The following is a 19,268-nucleotide window of genomic DNA, read 5'->3' as shown; positions in this document are numbered from 1 at the left end:
AATTCCTCCCCCATGTTCCTTTGTATTATTGGTGTCATTCATTTCACTTACGCACACACACACACGTGTGTGTGTGAAGTGAATCCACACATGTGTGTGTGTTTTAAGCATATGTAATTGAATATATTATTGCTATTTATTTTGAATGAGCTGATATCTGTTAAATCAATTAAGAATAATAAAATAAAAGTTTTTATTTTACCTTCATTTATCCCTTCTTCTTCAGTATTCTTCCTTTCTTTAGGTAGATCTTACCTATATTAGTTTCCCTCTCTTTAAAGAACTTCTTTTAAAATTTCTTGCAAGGCAGGTCTCCTGGCAACAAATTCCCACAAATTTTGTTTGTCTGAGAAATTCTATTTCTCTTTCACTTTTATCAGGGTACATAATTCTAGGTTAGTGGTTTGTTTGTTTGTTTGTTTTGGTTTGGTTTTTTCTCTCAACACATATTTTACTCCATGTTCTTCTTGTTTGCATGGTTTCTGAGAAGTCAGATGTAATTCCTATCTTTATTTGTCTGCAGGTAATGTGTTTCTCCTGGTTCTTTCACGACTTTTTCTTATCTTCAATTTTCTGTGATTTGGAAATGATATGTCAGGTGCAAATTTTTTGGCATTTATTCCTATTCGGTGTTATCTGAGATTCCTAGATTTGTGGTTTGGTATATGACGTTAATTTGAGGAAATTCTCAGTCCTAATTGTATCAAATATTTCTTCTATTGCCTTCTTCTCCTTTTGGTATTTCCATTATGTGACTGTGACACCTTCTCTAGCTGTCCCACAGACATCATTTATTCTATTCTATTTTTGTTGGTTTGTTTGTTTGTTTCCAGTCTAGGTTCTCTTTACTTTTCAGTTTTGAAAAATCCTATTGAGATATCCTCTAGTTCAGAGATTCTTTCCTCAGCCATGTTCAGTCTATTAATAAGCACATCAAAAGTATTCTTCAGCTTTGTTAGTATTTTGTTTTGTTTTTTAATCTGTAGCATTTCTGTTTGGCTCTTTCTTAGGATTCCTATCTCTCTGTTTAGAGAGATCCCTCTTGCCCATCTGTTCTTGCATACTTTGTACTTTATCAATTAAAGCTCTGAGCATATTAACCATAGTTGTGTTAAATTCCCAGTCTGATAATTCTAACAAACCTACCATGTCTTGTTGTGATGCTTTATCTGTCTCTTCAAATTGTGGCTTTTTTTTTTTTTTTTTTTTTTTTTTTGCCTTTTGGTATGCCTTGTAATTTTTTTTTTTAATAACCAGACAAGATGGGGAAAAAAAACTGTTGTAAATAAGCCTTTAGTTATGTGGTGGTAAGTTATAGGGGAAGGGGAAGCATTCTATAGCCTTATAATTAGATCTCAGGCTTTTAGTAAGTCTATGCCTCTTGGACTGTGACTATCACAAGCGTTTCTCAGGGTTTTGTGTTTGTGATTTTGTTTTTGTTTCCCTCCCCCTCTTAGGTGGAACATGGTGGCTAGATTAGGCTGGGGTTGGGTATTTCCCTTCCCCATGTCATTAAACTCAGATATCTAGCTTAGGCTCTGGCTTACTAATTTCTACTGAGGACAGGCCTTTGTTAAGAAGAAAGGACAGGGTGCCTGGGTGGCTCAGTTGGTTAAGTATCCAACTTCAGCTCAGGTCATGATCTGGTGGTTCGTGACTGAGGGCCCCACGTCGGGCTCTGTGCTAACAGCTCAGAGTCTGGAGCCTGCTTCAGATTCTGTGTCTCTCTCTCTGCTCCTCCTCTGCTCATGCTCTGTCTGTCTCAAAAAATAAATAAACTTTTTTTTAAGTTTAAAAAAGAAGAAAAGAATGCATTTCAAAATGGTTCCTTTTCTCCTCCCCCTGTAGAAGCCTGTGGGGATTTTTCTCAGGATATTTACAGTAGACAATTAACTACTCAAGTTCCTGGAAGTAAATCTCACCATTATTGTGGGAGCTCCCATGACTGGGCCCTCCTGAATTTTTTAACCCTCAGAGTTATCTGCCCTGATCCTCTGGCATATACATGCAAAATAGTTGCCTTGTATCAATTTCCCTAAAAACCTGCTCTAAGTAATACATGGGTCATTGACAAATAGTGGGCAATAGTAAGGAAAAATAAAAGTGTCTGCACTATGAAGTAAAAGAACTGGGTTAAAGTGTTTGCTTTGCCCGTTAGCAGTGCAGTTCTGAGAAAGTCACTCGATTTATCATAGCCTAAGTTTCATCACTTATAAAAAAGAAGTACAATGACACTTACACATAAGATTGTCATAAGGAGTGGAAAACAGAATCAGCACAGTGCCTTGCATCTATCTCAACAAATGATATTTACCAGGTATTAGTCTGTGACAACCCAAAGGTTACTCTAAAAGTGCCTATACAGAGTGTTTCTTATTACAGAGAATACAACTACAGTATAACAAAGTTCACTGGGAGAAAACCACTTAAGCCAGTTTATCTGCTCAAAGAACAAAAGTTGACTGTACATTTACTCTCATTTGCTCTACACAATATATGTGTGTGTGTGTGTGTGTGTGTGTGTGTATATATATATATATATATATATATATATATAAATTGATGAGAATGCAAAGTACATCCCACAGTCCAACATATTCCTACACAGAGTGACATATGATATCACACAGACATATAATAAGTATATGGAAAACATGAATTTTGGTTGGCTTGGTGGTGGGGGCAGGGTTGGGGATACAGATTGAACTTGGGGAACATGTTAAGGTCTGAGGATTTTCCAAAATGAGAAGAGTGGAAAGGCATTCCAGAGAGGCGGGAAATGACATACAAAAGCATAGAGACCAGGGGTGCCTGGGTGGCTCAGTCAGTTAACATGGTCCAAGGGCTCAAGCCCTGCATTGGGTTCTGTGCTGACAGTTCGGAGCCTGGAACCTGCTTTGGATTCTGTGTCTCCCTCTCTCTCTGCCCCTCCCTCACTTGCACTCTGTCTCTGTCTTTTTCTCAAAAATAAAAATTAAAAAATTTTAAAAAGGAATTCACCATGAAAGAGAAAAACAAAACAAAACAAAACAAAAGCATAGAAACCTTAGTTTATAAAGAGTAACTAGATATAGGGGTACCTGGGGGGCTAAGTTGGTTAAGTGTCTGACTCTCGGTTTGGGCTCAGGTCATGATCTCATGGTTTGTGGGATCAAGCCCCACATTGAGCTCTGTGCTGACAGTTCAGAGCCTGCTTGGGATTCTCTCTTTCTCCTTCTCTGTCCCTCCCTGGCTTGTGTGTGTGTGTGTGTGTGTGTGTGCGTTCTCTCTCTCTCTCTCTCTCTCTCTCTCTCTCTCTCTCAAAATAAGTAAATAAACATTAAAAAAAATAAAAAGAGTAACTGGATATCGGAGATCATGTTAATGGGCAGAAACTCAGGTATTCAAGGCAGTCCAAAGAAGAGGATATTTAAAGTTGTGAAGGTTTCATGACTTTTTTCTTTAAAGATTTTTCTTTTATTTTTTTTATTTGAGAGAGAGAGTATGTGTGTGGGAGAGAGGGGCAGAGGGAGAGAGAAAGAATCTTAAGCAGGCTTCAGCCAAGCATGAGGTCATGACCTGAGCCAAAATCAAGAGTCGACTTGAGTTGGACACTTAACCTACTGACACACCCCAGTCCCCTCAACATGGCTTTGATCTTCACACAACTGAGTCCACAAAATAGACTACTTAGCCACCCATTAGGTTTTTAATGTATTAATGTTAAGTATGTAAGTTTAGTTTCCCATGTTTCCACTATAGGTAGCATATTATTTATTATAAAACAAATCAGTTCATGAAACATAAATAAGACACCATTGTTCTACGAAGCACTAAGGAGAGGAGATTCAATTAGAAAAGTGAAAAATAATGTTTAAAAAAATGCCAGTACAATCATTTTTTTTCCGACTAAAAAAGTTATAAAGAGTACTAGAATTCATTCTTATTGTTATTCAATTTACTCATTTATTCATTCCACAAATATTTGCTGAACAGCCACTATATGAGAGACACTCTATTATGTGCTAGAATTTTACAGTGAACTAGGCATGGCACTTGCCCTCAAGGTATTCATTATTTAGAAGAGTAGGCAGAAATTAAGCAAATACTTAAATAATTGCTATGAAGGAAGTCCTACAAAGAAGCATAGAGTGCTATGAATGTAATAATGGGAAGAATTCAGTAACATATGATAGTCAGTAAAGCTTCGCTGGAGAAACGATTTTTAAAAGCAGATTTGAAAATTAAACAGAACTTGGACAGGAATAAGTGTATGTATTTATGTTTGTCGGCGGGGAGAACGTCTGAAAATGAACGGAAGGGCAATCACGTTACAGAGAACTTGATATACAAAGGAAGTTGGCTAATACTGAAAGATAGCCATGAATTTTAGTGTCATCAGCAATAGTGGAGGACAAGGTAGGGGCCAGATAATATAGGAACTTAATAAGAATTCTGGCCATTGTTCTCAGAGGAGGGAAATTTTAAGAAAGTATTATAATATACCATATAGTCTGATTTGCTTATACTTTTTTACCTATTTTCCTTTCATGAATTCTTCCCAATGCTTCATTGATGCCTTATCAATTCCTTTCATGAATGCTTCCAATGATTCCATCAGAGGATGTCTTTTATTTTTATTTTATTTTATTTTATTTTATTTTATTTTATTTTATTTTTAATTAAATGTTTTTATTTATTTTTGAGACAGAGAGAGACAGAGCATGAGCAGGGGAGGGGCAGAGAGACAGGGAGACACAGAATCGGAAACAGGCTCCAGGCTCCAAGCTGTCAGCACAGAGCCCAACACAGGGCTCGAACTCACGGACTGTGAGATCATGATCTGAGCTGAAGTTGGACAGTTAACTGACTGAGCCACCCAGGCGCCCCACAGGATGTCTTTTAGATTGCTGAACCAACTCTCACTCACTATGTAGAGAGCTTGTGCATATTTAGCTATTGATTCCTTCTTACAACCAAGTGTTTGACTTGCAGTTTCACCTCTCTGAAAATACAAAATCACACCATCCAAAACTTCTAAAAACACTTTGTAAAAATTTATTGTCAGGTCTTCAGAGTATGGCTCAATAGTTGCTGCGTAGGGAATGAAAGAAGAAAGAAAGAAACCCAATAGGGTTGGATAGAGTTGCCTCTTACTAATGGGCTACCAGGTGACAAGCATGCTGATAGGTACTTTTATTTTCAGAAATACATGTGGCACCAAATTGCTTAAGAGGATTTACTCCAACATTCAATTACATATTCTGATTTCCATGTAGAGATTGAACAGAAATTACTTCAAAGAGGCTTATATTTACTAAAACAGATGCCTTAATTTTATCACTTTCATTATACATTTTAATATAATATTTTACAGTTAAATGGGTTCAAATTAGGGATCAGGAGAAATAATTATAGTGGCTCTAAATGGAACCGTCTTCACGTTTTATTTTTACACTTTTGAACTTTAAATTACACTCTATGTGACTCAAGAGAGACCTTTAAAATTGATTTGGTCTCATACAAAAATTGTTCATCTTCCCTTTTTTGAAGAAAACAGTGTTCCATGTTAAGAGTCAGAGAAAAATAAAGCTAATGAAAATACACACAGTTGTAAAATTTTTAAAGGTTTTATTTGGTTATATTCTACTATTTGGATTTTAGAATTAAAAGGCAGCCCATTGTCAAAATGCTTCAAGTTAGTCTTAAAAACTCACATAAATATCATTTGTTCTCTCTTCAAGCCAAGATCTTTGCTACTTACAAATAAAAGAGGTAAATAAATAACCTGTATATACTCAATTCCCCTGGGAAAAGAGTATCTGAGAATCATAGAGTGAAATGGGTTTGTTACTTGCATATTTCTCTAATTAAGGTTAAGATAAGCCTGTAAACTCATTATACTCACCATTTAAGCCAAATTTAAATAGTACAGCCCCCAGAGATATAAAGGAATGCTTTGCATCTGCTCAGCATCCTAATAAATTCATTTTTAAGTATATTTGCAACAAGGGCATTTTTTTTCTAGAAAATGCATTACAATTTAGGGACTTAAAAACTTATTCTAAGCAGTTTTTAGTAATAGTCTCTTAGAAACATATAGGTTTAATATTTCACAGTAATTTGACTCAGTCGTAGAAAATGGTTAAATATATATATTATATACATATAATATATTATATATCACATAATATATATAGTCACTAGTCACTAATTTATATTTGTTATACATATATAATAGAATTATAAATTATACTGATCTATTTTTATTACTATCCTTCTTTCCAATACTCCTTCAAATGTTTATTTTCTACTAAATGTATATCTTTTTCTAGGCACTACTAATTTTTTTTTTTTGTTTTGTTTTTAACATGTAGAGAAGAGTGTCAATCTTTTTTATTTAGTATTTGATTTAAAGGATTAAGAAGAAAGTTTGAAAAATATGCTTATATCACTGCCTAAGCAAAAATATAGACATTTTCATCATTTATCATGTAAGATTGCTGAAGAGCATCAGGATTTTGAGTCATGTATATTTTCAGATTAAACGGTATTTAACCTTTGAGGAAATTTTGTTTTTTCCCTAGGCCAAGTGCAAATTGCATAGCTTTTTAAAATGCAATACAACTTCTATGATTAGACTTAGTACAAAATCAAATTTCAATTTAAAAGCCAGCTGTAAATACATACATACAAAATTGCATATGTATTATATTTAACAGTCTTAGAAACAGCTTTCAGAAACTATCATAGCTTTGAAAATTCCATTTAACCCAGAATATCTGTTTTGGCCCAACAGACACGTTTAAATATTAGTCTACTTCCTTTTTGCTATTCCCCATCTCAATCAGCTAAGTTTTCATCATCTAAATACAGCACATATGTAGTTTACATGGAATTCAGACAGAAAGATAAAATTAAGTAAAAAGTTGAAATACCCTTAGTCTACTGCTTGCTTAAAGGTGCAGTTTCTTTTAACCTAATGATGATTCATTCTAAGTATTTTAGATATTGAATTTCATGGTCCTTTCTTGCTACCTATTCCAGTTAGTGGCGTGGAAGAAAAACTTAAACTTCTATGTTCAGTGAGTAAACAAAGAAAATCAACCCTTGACATAGGAATCCTATTTACTTATCTACTATTTGATAGAGTTACTAATATACCACTTTTATTTATTTATTTATTTATTTATTTATTTATTTATTTATTTATTTATCTTTTAATGTCTGTTTTTAAGAGAAAGAGGAAGAATGCAAACCGGGGAGGGTCAGAGACAGAGGGAGACAGGATCCAAAGCAGGCTCTGCGCTGACAGCTTAGAGCCCTATGTGCGGCTTGAACTCACACAATGAGATAAGTACCTAAGCCAAAGTTGCACATTTAACCAACTGAGCCTCCTAGGCACCCTACAAATAAATATATGGCTTATTTATGCTACAAAGTTATTCAGGGAAACTTAAATTGAGGCTCGTTCTCCCTTACTATGCAGTCCAATCAAATTCTGTGCACAGCTGAAATAAATGTGCTGTATTAGAAAATAGTGCATTTATGTCATCTTTCAGGCAAATGTGAAAATATACATATGGATCTACCTTATTATGTCATAGATGTTTCATCTAAATGGTATTTTGCTCTTCAATTTCTTTTATGATTCTAAAATATGACTAGTTTTCACATCCTGATTCTAATCAATCTTTTCAACACAATCTCTCTCACACAAGTTGTTCTATCCAGTATTTAATAAGCTAAAACCAGACAGAGGCAATGGTCACCATTATTTAAACAAACTATTCAGTAAATTATTTTCTAACCCAAAGGAATAAAGTACTTCATATACCTATTTATTTATTTATTTATTTATCTATCACTTAATTCATTTTTAGAGTGAGAGAGCTCCAGCAGAGGAAGGGATGGGGGGGTGGGGGGTGGAGGGACATCGAGAGAGAGAGAGAGAAAGAGAGAGAGAGAGAGAGAGAGAGAGAGAATATATCTTAAGCAAGCTCCACACTCAGCATGGCACCCAACATGGGGCTCAATCCCACGACCCTGGGATCATGACCTGAGCTGAAATCAAGTGTGGGACGCTCATCTGACTGAGCCCCCCAGGTGTCCCTAAATTACCTATTTTTTTTTAATATGAATTATTCCACATAGCATTTTGATAAATCATGCTATGCAGAAGACAGCTTTACCCAGGCATAGATAGAGTTAAATGGGGAAGAAAGATATAGGAAAGAAATGTAAATATAAAAACCACTCCCTATATTGTTGGATTTAATTCTGGTCATCTGCTTTGAATTGCCAGAGGACAATAAGGTAGACCCTGAAGCTAGAAGTAGGTTGAAAAGCAAATATTTCAGAATTTTATATTAAGCCGGACTAGTTACTGAAAACAGCTAAGGAATAGGTGAAAGCAGAGTTACTTGTTACAACTTGAAACTCATTACTGCCAGGCAGCATCCCTGATTACATTGTAACAGAAACATGCTAATGAAGCCAAGGTCTTAAGTTCCAGGGAGCAAGCCAGACAGCATCTTGCAGTCTCTTGAGTTACAGCTTCATCTGCCTTCCTACAAATATGCGTCCTTACTCAGAAAAGGAACAATGTGTGAGTATAAAATGAAATAATATAGGTCCATTACTAGCACTGGAAAAGCAACACAAATTTCATGTCTGATGGAGACTGGTTGAAAAGCAACAACCTCAAACATAAAAATCCCATATATATCCTAATAAAGAAGGATGATAGTTCCATGGCATTATAAGATGTTAATTATTAACTAAAAGACAAAGATAATATCTGAAATTAAAAATAAAATATTTTCTATGGTAAAGAAAAATGAACTATATGTTTCTATCAAGAAATATATTGGAGTTTTATTTTTAAAAATAAAGTTTTAGATGGCATTATTTCTTATATATACAAAAAATTCCCTATAGCTTTGTGCCAAGAATACAAAAAAAAACAGCTATTTTTTCAAAAAAAATGTTTTCTCATAAAATTTACTTTCCCATAACAACATGTGTTATTCATCATCTGAGAGAAGATATGTTTAAAGTATTTTTGCTTTATAAAACTATACTTTCTGACTTTTTCAAACACAGTGCCTTTTGCTATCAATAACAAAATATTAATGTTGCTATTTATTAATATAAGATATTAATTTATTTTTATTCACTTTCAGTAATAAAGACATCTATAATCAAGATTTAAGGCTCTTACACTACAGTGTAGACAGGTTCAATGAATTACTAATGTTTTTAATATCTCAGGTCAATGGATCAACCACTAAAATAAATTTAGCTCTTCATAATCCTAAAAATAACTATGTCCAAAACAAGTTTCACTCAACTAAATACAAGTCAAAATTAAAAATTGTTACCTGTTATATAAAAATTATATGCCTATTATATTATACCTGATATAACTATGCCTGTTAAGAATAGTCATTAATACTCCTCATATATACTCCACTTTATATACCACACTGTCTTACACTTAGTTGACACATAATACTTATTTGCTTAAAATGAATATATCAAATAAAGAAAATAAATGTAAATTATAAAAGCTGAGTTACTGAATACCAGCAATAGCAAAGAGGTCCAATGGAATGACAAAAGAGAAAAAACTCTTGAGAATTCTAATGATGGTAAAAGGTCTAAAAGTTCATTCCCATCATTCGCTATATTTCACCTCGTTTGAGAGAGTTCACAAAGTGTAAGACAATAACACAAAATCTATGATTTTTATGCCTCGCTGTTTTCTATTATGTCTTAACCTTGTGATGGTGATAAAGTACATAGTAAATAAGTTTTAGGGCCTTTTTCTAGCCAACTATGTGGTGTCTCGGGGGTCTAATGCTAACTATTGTCAACTAAATTTTTTTTTCCCCGTAAGAGAAATGCAAAAACTTGGAGGTTACAACACAGCTGGGTGAAAAGGTGCTTACAGCGATAAACTCTAAGGTTGATGTAATAAAAGCATCGTGAAAGTAATGCATTTCAAAGTATTTCAATAAAATACATCTAACAGAGATTAAGGAAGTAACTCCAAAACATTTTAGGGTGTTTTTATCTTTTTTCTGATTTTTTTTGTTTAGATTTATAATATATAAGCACATATTCCATTTCAAAAGCCTACTTTTTCTGTGTTCTTAATATCTTGAGAGATAGGAGTAGATGGGATATTTTAGTTATAGTGATAGAAAACCCATCTAGTTTAAGGGAAAAAAAAATAAAAAGGAAAATCACTTCAAAGTTACTCTCAAGTTCCAGGGGTATCTTTTGGACTCACTGGCTGTAATGCAACCAGTCATGAGAAGCAGACTGGAATGTGGAAATGAATGATTCCCTCACCAGTAATCTGGGGTGAATGGTCATCCTCTCTGCTCTCTGTTTCAGGGTGTTGGCTCCATTCTGCTGTCTGCACAGCCTTCTCTGACATTCCAACCACAAGAAAAAAGATGACTGTATTCTGGTATGCAAATAGTCAAGAAACTATGTACCCATATCAGTCAAGAAACTAGTATAGAAACTCACGGGAAGAGATTCTGATTGACCTAGTCTGTGTCTATGCCCACACACCTGACCTTTGGTGGTGTCATGAAGAAATAACATAAGGGTGAGATGAACATATTCATCTAGAGAACATATAATATACAAAATAGGAATCTATAAAGTATTAAGTTTTATGAAATTGTATTCATTTATTTGTCCATCAGACAAATACTTAATGAAAGCTCATGATATTTTAGGCACTGTCCTAGACATTGACTATTCAGATAGTGAAAGAGGTAGACAGGATACTGAGCTAAGTTGTTCTCGTAAATTATAGAAATTTGAGTGGTTTCATACAAAACAAATAATAAAACAAAATACTATGAACTCACTACTTAGAGAAGAAAAATGAAGATGGAATATCTTTTAAAAACAAAAGTAATTTCTTATGTTCTTAAAGAAAGAAATTAATTCCAGAATTAATGTCTCTCTGAACACATTATAGGTTTGAGTCCTTCTTAGAGGAGGGGAAATTGCACACCTGTGTAAGAAGTTGCTCAGTGAATTACACTTACATAAATACATATGAAGCTTATGTAATAAATAGAATAGATTAATGTAAGATTACTACTTGCTGATACAATTCAAAACTTATTGAACATGATAGCATAATGTAAAATAATGAGATTTCCTTTACACGCACTGACCTTATTGTAATGTGCCAATATTGGACAAATTAGGTACTTTGGAGGGAAACCACAAAGAACACAAATGAACCATAATGTAGTTCTAAAGAGAAAAATTTTTGTATTACAGTTTTCCCCTGCTATCTGAAAGAAGAGTGTTCCTATGAAACCCTTCCTACTTTGAAATGGTGTGAAGCAAAGAAGCAATGATCATTTTGTAAAAGCGAAAATCCTCTTCAGATTTCTTTTGGTTAGCAAAAACACGTAGTATTATAGGTTTTACATAACAGTGAAGTGACATAAAGCGAAGTTTTGAATAACAGAGAAAACCTGGAAATGGAGAACTTTCAGGATTTTCTAAGGTACAGTTAGAGTGGCTCATCCAATACAGTAGCATAATGGAGACTTCAGCTCATAGTCCCTGTTTTAAGGGGTCATTCAAAAAAAGTACTTATAACACTGAACTCACCTAAAAACAGAGAATGGGGCATGTGGAGAGTTCAGTCCTTGGTCTACTTTTTGGTCTAATTCTTTTCAATCCCCCTTGATGATTTTTTCTAAGCCCCAAATGTTAAGTAGTTAATTTGGATGCTGATGTCCCCTGGATACCTATCTTTGGTACAAGGTTCTCTACCTCTCCAATTTAATATTTTATTCCATGACAAGTTTCTCTTCATCCACTCTACACTACAATTTCCATGAAGGTGAGAATGATGTGTTATTTACTTACATGCAAAGGTCTAATATCTAAAGCCGTAAACATTAAGTACACTTGTATTAACTCTGACTTAGAGCCTTCTTTCTAAACCTTCCCTTACATTACTTCCATCAGAATGCCTTTCTTTTCCACCCACTCACCTTTTAAGTCCCTATTCGTTTTCTCATGATTCAATTTAAGCATTTCTTTGATGAGATCTTTCCTGAATCCTTCAGAATTAGCCACTCCTTTCTTTGCCCAGCACCCACATCTACTATTAACAAAAGACCATACCTTCATTCAGATTTTGGTATCTTATTTCTCTCTTAGCAACTATAAAATTTTTATATATGCATATATACATACTGTATACATTATATACACACACATACACATATACACACACATATACACAATACTTAATGTATCACACGCCTGTAACCCTCTACAAGACTGCAAGATTGTTGAAGTCAAGGACAATAGATTACTTGCTATTATATTCTTGGGCTAAGACTATTTGTTGACTGAATAAATAAATGTCACAATTAGAAATAGTTACTTTCCAAAGGAACAACAGATAAGTGAACTAACAACCAAAATGTTGCTTTTAGTAAGAAAAAAATAGTATTACCTTTAAATAAATAGATGAGAATAAAGGTATGTTCATGGGTCATTACTAAGCTTACATGTATTGTCAGCTTTATAGTGCTGTTTAAGTTTTGAGGTGGTTTATTTTCTGTAGTTGTTACCCTTCTAGATATATTTATTCAAGTTTTCAAAGTATTTAAAGTAAATATTCAAAGTATTTAAAGATCATTGCTTCTTTTTGTTACTACTTATTTAGATACGGAATTATTTAAATTATCGTAGTTCTTTAAATAATTCACTATCTCCTGAATAGTTTACTGTATCAGTTTTTGAAACACTTTTGTCTAGATTTACATAAGACAGTACTCCTGAGAAATGTGTAAATATTATTGAAAAAACTCAAGTAAATTAAAGGGATGCTGTTATTTAAAATACATCTTATTAGTTCTTGTAAAAAGAATAAATTCATAGGTGCGAAGATAATATCTCTTTCAAGTTCAGATATTCCTATATCTATTCTGGTTAAAGCAAAACATAAGAAACTGAAGGCATTAAGCAATGATAGTCTGTTAAGCAGACTAAGGATGTAAAAATGAGAGCCAAAACAAGTTTGTAAAAGGACTGGTTGTCTCTGAGTAACTTTTTATATACACACCTGCATTTATGTACATGCATATATCAACCTATATAAGTACTTATAATTCCCTGTATCTAATTTTACTAATTTGTAGGTTTGAAAAATGAATGTCATTTTACTCCTACAGATAATAGTATTAGTCTTATTATGGTAATATAGAATAGCCTGAAATTTCCAAAATGACAGAAAAGGGACAGAAAGTGAGATTACTAAAGTTACCAATTCTTATCTGATTGGTCCTTTGACTCTTCTAGTTCCCAGCCTAACACATTTCCTCTTGCATGCAATTCAGAAAAAGGCAGACTTACTAGATATCATGTACAACACCCTGACAGAATCTTTCAACTCTCTTAGGATAACAGTAACTGCTCTAAACTCAGGGTTTCAGTCATGACAGCATTGTTTCTCTTGTTCTTTTACGAGGCATGCCTCAATATGTCTTCTGCCTACGGTCATGGTCCCTGCCAGGCAAAAGAGCATAGCCATCAAGTTGAAGCAAGATGGTCTGTCTTTATGCATCGCGACACCACCGTCCACTCACAGAGAAGAGAAGAGAAAGAAAGAGTTTTACCCGCAGAAAGGAGAGGTCCCGGTTGTGCTCGATGCTGGTTATCTCCAGGTTGCCCATGACCACCTCACAGTTCTCATAGTATTTGCGCAAGGCTCGATACTGCTGCTCCAGGTCAGAGAGAGAGCTCAGCTTGTTCTCTGTTCCTGCACACACTGCCAAGACAAGAAGATACACAGGAAGTTATATAACCTTTCTATGCCATGCACAATGAAGAAGTCTCCCTCAACTCTTGACTCCACATGCTCTACTCCGATTCCCTGAACTAAAAACTATTTTGAATCTCATTAATCCACATAAACCACACACTGATACACATCCTCACTTTTATTTTTCCCCAGCTATAAGGAGATATAATTGATACATATACAAGGTATACAATGTATGTATTTGATACACTTGCCTGTTGAAAAATGATTACCATCATAGCATTAGCTAACACCCTCGTTTAGGTCCCATAATCACCATTTTTTTTTTAATTTCTCATTTATTTTTGAAGGGGATGGGTAGAGAGAGGGAGACAGAGGATATGAAGCGGGCTCTGTGCTAAGTGCAAAGAGCCTGATGAGGGGCTCAAACTCACGAATTGTGAGATCATGACCTGAGCCAAAGTCAGATACTTAACCGAGCCACCCAGGAACCCCATAATCGCCATTTCTTTTTTACAGTGACATTTAAGATCTATTCTGTAAGCAACTTTCAAGTATATAATATAGTATTGTTAATTATAGTCACCATGCTGTATGTTAGAGCCTCAGAATTTGCTCATCTTATAACTGGAAGTCTGTACCCTTTGATTGGTAATCGCCCCCGAAGCCCCAGGTAGCTAACACTCTACTCTCTGTTTTATGCATTCAGCTTTTTTAGATAAGACATATAAGTGATATTATAGTTTTCTATTACTAAACTGCATGTTCTAAGGACAGAGGATAAGAAGGCATGGGTCCCAAAGAAACAGAGCAAAGAGGGAAATTAAAACAATCACATTTGTAGTGACACATAAAGCATGTAAATACATTAATTTCATTTAAACAAGATTTTCTTTAGAACTTATAATTTACTATATTTCCTAAAAGAATAAACCTACATAAGTAAAAAATCAAAATATAAATGCTAACAATTTTATTCTTAAAAATAATATTTTTCTATTGCTAAATAAGCCACTCTTAAGTAAAATTTTACATAATTTAAATTTGTGCCTCTAAGCCCTCAAATACTACACTTAAAAATACAAATGTTCTAGCATCAGCAATCAGACAACAAAAGGAAATAAAAGGCATCAAAACTGGCAAAGATGAAGTCAAGCTCTCACTTTTTGCAGATGACGTGATATTATACATGGAAAACCCGACAAGCTCCACCAAAAGTCTGCTAGAACTGATACGTGAATTCAGCAAAGTCACAGGATAAAAAATCAATGTACAGAAATCAGTTGCATTCTTATACACTAATAATGAAGCAACAGAAAGACAAATAAAGAAACTGATCCCATTCACAATTGTACCAAGACACATAAAATACCTAGGAATAAACCTAACCAAAGATGTAAAAGACCTGTATGCTGAAAACTATAGAAAGCTTATGAAGGAAATTGAAGAAGATACAAAGAAATGGAAAAACATTCCATCCTCATGGATTGGAAGAATAAATATTGTTAAAATGTCAATACTCCCCAAAGCTATCTACACATTCAATTCAATCCCAATCAAAATTGCACCAGCATTCTTCTCAAAGCTAGAACAAGCAATCCTAAAATTTGTATGGAACCCCAAAAGACCCTGAATAGCCAAAGTAATATTGAAGAAGAAGACCAAAACAGGAGGCATCACAATCCCAGACTTTAGCCTCTACTACAAAGCTGTCATCATCAAGACAGCATGGTATGGGCACAAAAACAGACACACAGACCAATGGAGTAGAATAGAAACCCCAGAACTAGACCCACGAAAGTATGGCCAACTCATCTTTGACAAAGCAGGAAAGAACATCCAATGGAAAAAAGACAGTCTCTTTAACAAATGGTGCTGGGAGAACTGGACAGCAACATGCAGAAGGATGAAACTAGACCACTTTCTTACACCATTCACAAAAATAAACTCAAAATGGATAAAGAACCTGAATGTGAGACAGGAAACCATCAAAACCCTAGAGGAGAAAGCAGGAAAAAACTTCTCTGACCTCAGCCACAGCAATTTCTTACTTGGCACATCCCCAAAGGCAAGGAAATTAAAACCAAAAATGAACTATTGGGATCTCATGAAGATAAAAAGCTTCTGCACAGCAAAGGAAACAATCAACAAAACTAAAAGGCAACCGATGGAATGGGAAAAGATATTTGCAAATGACATATCAGACAAAGGGCTAGTATCCAAAATCTATAAAGGGCTCACCAAACTCCACACCCAATAAACAAATAATCCAGTGAAGAAATGGGCATAAAACATGAATAGACACTTCTCTAAAGAAAACATCCAGACGGCCAACAGGCACATGAAAAGATGCTCAATGTCGCTCCTCATCAGGGAAATACAAATCAAAACCACACTCAGATACCACCTCACACCAGTCAGAGTGGCTAAAATGAACAAATCAGACTATAGATGCTTGAGAATTTATGGAGAAACGGGAACCCTCTTGCACTGTTGGTAGGAATGCAAACTGGTTCTGGAAAACAGTGTTGATGTTCCTCAAAAAATTAAAAATAGATCTACCCTATGACCCAGCAGTAGTACTGCTAGGAATTGACCCAAGGGATACAGGAGTGCTGATGCATAGGGGCACTTGTACCCCAATGTTTATAGCAACACTTTCAACGATAGCCAAATTATGGAAGGAGCTTAAATGTCCATCAACTGATGAATGGATAAAGAAATTGTGGTTTATATATACAATGGAATACTACTTGGCAATGAGAAAGAATGAAATATGGCCTTTTGTAACAACGTGGATGGAACTGGAGAGTGTTATGCTAAGTGAAATAAGTCATACAGAGAAAGACAGATACCATATGTGTTCACTCTTATGTGGATCCTGAGAAACTTAACAGAAGACCATGGGGGAGGGGAAGGAAAAAAAAAGTTTAGAGAGGGAGGGAGCCAAAACATAAGAGACTCTTAAAAACTGAGAACTGAGGGTTGATGGGGGGGTGGGAGGGAGGGGAGGGTGGGTGATGGGCATTGAGGAGGGCACCTGTTGGGATGAGCACTGGCTGTTGTATGGAAACCAATTTGACAATAAATTTCACATTAAAAAAATTAAAAAAAATAAAATACAAATGTTAAGCAATTTAGATTGATATATTCGTAAACATATACTAGAAATAGAATATGTTGTAAAATATGAGTTTTTATTGATATCAACTGGGTCATTCATTAGTATTCTAAGGTATATTCATTAGCATATTCATGAGTATTCTAAGGTATAACAGACTGACAGTAAAGGATCTCATATGCCTTCTTTGAGGGCATGGATCATGAGTCTGTTCATAGATGAGCACTGAGGGTACATACATGTTTTTGTTTTGTTTTGTTTTGTTTTCTGTGTTGATATTTTCCCTATCTTCCAGAAGTCAGAGTTTTAGTTATTACTTCTCATGGTTTGTACACCTGCCTGTACAAGATCTTTATCATTTAATGTACCAATTCAAATCTTCAATTGCCTGAAAAAAACTGTATTATGAATCTTGTAATAATAGTATGGAAAGTCTAAAAAAAGGATATGAACTTATCTTCTTTGAGTAAGTTACATAATATACAGCAACTTAAGGCAAGATATAAAGTGTAAACTTTGAAGACACTGGAAACAGAGCTGCGTAATAAAGTCACATAAACAGCTGTATGTTATGCACACAGAAATGACAAGTCATAATGCTTTAGTGGTATTCAAGGGAATGGGTTTCTGTACACAAAGGAAAAAAAAAATCCAGATGGATACATTCCAATAATTAAGACCACCTTAACAACTATTGTTGCCTACTGACATATCAAAAATGACAAAAATCTAAATTTAAAAGTATTGAATGATAATGTAGACCTTTAACCATAGGGGAAGTTCACTGCTAAAATAAAAACAAGACACAAACTTTCCTCATCTGGATGTCTAAAGTTTATCAAACAGTATATTTTATAGAAATATTATTTTATAAGTGAAATTATGTCCCTCTAAAAGATATGTTGAAGGCTAAGACCCTGGTATCTGTGACTATCACCTTGTTCGGAAACAGGGTCTTTGTAGATGTAATCAAGTTAAGATGAAGACATTAGGTAGGCCCTAAACCCAACATGATAAAGGCCTTCTAAGAAGAGGAAAACATCATGTGACTACAAAGATTGGTGGGCGGGGAGGGCAAAAAAAAATGTAACATCTTTAACTCTCAAAGATGTGAGTGAGATGCAGCTGTATGCCAAGGAATGTCAATAATTGATGGCCACTACCAGAAGCTAGGAAGAGCCAAGGGAAGATTCTACCCAGTCTCAGAGACCCTGCCGACACCTTGGTATTAGACTTTTAGCCTCCAGAACTGTGAAGGAATAAACTGCTATTGTTCTATGGTTTGTGGTACTTTGTTAGAGCAGGTCTAGAAAACCAATATATAATATTTAGACTGTTTCTGAAATCTAACATCTAAAGAACTGTTAAATTTCATTTCCTCTCTCCAGGGTCCTGTCACCCTATCACCTCCAAGCTACTCCCCTGCGTTCTCCCTTGCTGAGTCTCTCACATGCCATGCTGGAATTCATTTGTTACCTTTGAGAATGCAGCTTTTGTAGAATGCTAGGGATGGAGGCAAAGACTTCTTGAATCTTCAATACCCATTCTCTTCTTCGTTCATAGTAAATAACTACACAACTTTACCTGGGCATATGGCCACCCCAATAAAAGATTACATTTCTCATTGCTGCTCTTGGAGGTAACGTTGTATGCTATCTTGCCAGAATTTCATTTAAAACATGATTGGAGTCAACGTTGTCTCTTTTCTTCTTCACACCTTCCTTATGCTGTCTGGAATGGGAATGGGATGGCTAAACCTTGATCCACCATCTTGGACCATAAGACCTAGGGACACATCCTAGATATTTGTTGAGAAATAAGCTAAAAGTAAGCATGGTTTTCAAACAATTAAGATTTTACATTGTTTTATTATCATTAACATAAAGATAATGGTGAATTTTGTTAATGACTGCTAAAATATTATACATAGCAAGTTCTAAATTCTAGTTAAGTTATACGCTTTTGACCTTAAGTAATTTTTACTATTCCATTACATTGTTTGACTAAATAAAATTCAATTCAGAATGAAATTACAAAACCATTATTTTTTTAAATTTTTATGTAAATTCCAGTTAGTTAATATAGTATAATATTAGTTTCACCTGTGGAATTTAGTGATTCGATATTTACATACAACACCTGGTGCTCATCACGACAAGTGCCCTTCTTAATCCCTATCACCTATATAACCCATCCCCTGCCCACCTCTCCTCTGGTAACCCTCAGTTTGTTCTCTGTAGTTAAGAGTCTGTTTCTGAAGAAAAAACAAAGTTATTCTTGACCATTTGAGCATTTTTACGGGTTCTGTGGTAAATTTTAATAAGTAATCTTTACTTATTAAAA

General features: G+C 34.7%; 1 protein-coding gene across 1 annotated transcript in view; it reads right to left on the bottom strand.

The window, feature by feature from the left end:
• Nucleotides 1–19,268, bottom strand: part of LOC125911761 (receptor tyrosine-protein kinase erbB-4-like) — a 616,386-nt gene that overhangs the window by 179,384 nt on the left and 417,734 nt on the right. The window contains exon 2 of the mRNA XM_049615863.1: nucleotides 13,659–13,810. Within this exon, the coding sequence (XP_049471820.1) occupies nucleotides 13,659–13,810 (152 nt within the window). The remainder of the gene's footprint in view (nucleotides 1–13,658; nucleotides 13,811–19,268) is intronic.

This window comes from Panthera uncia, assembly GCF_023721935.1.
Source record: "Panthera uncia isolate 11264 chromosome C1 unlocalized genomic scaffold, Puncia_PCG_1.0 HiC_scaffold_3, whole genome shotgun sequence".
Taxonomy (NCBI): domain Eukaryota; kingdom Metazoa; phylum Chordata; class Mammalia; order Carnivora; family Felidae; genus Panthera; species Panthera uncia.
This window is presented reverse-complemented; position numbering and strand designations above follow the sequence as displayed.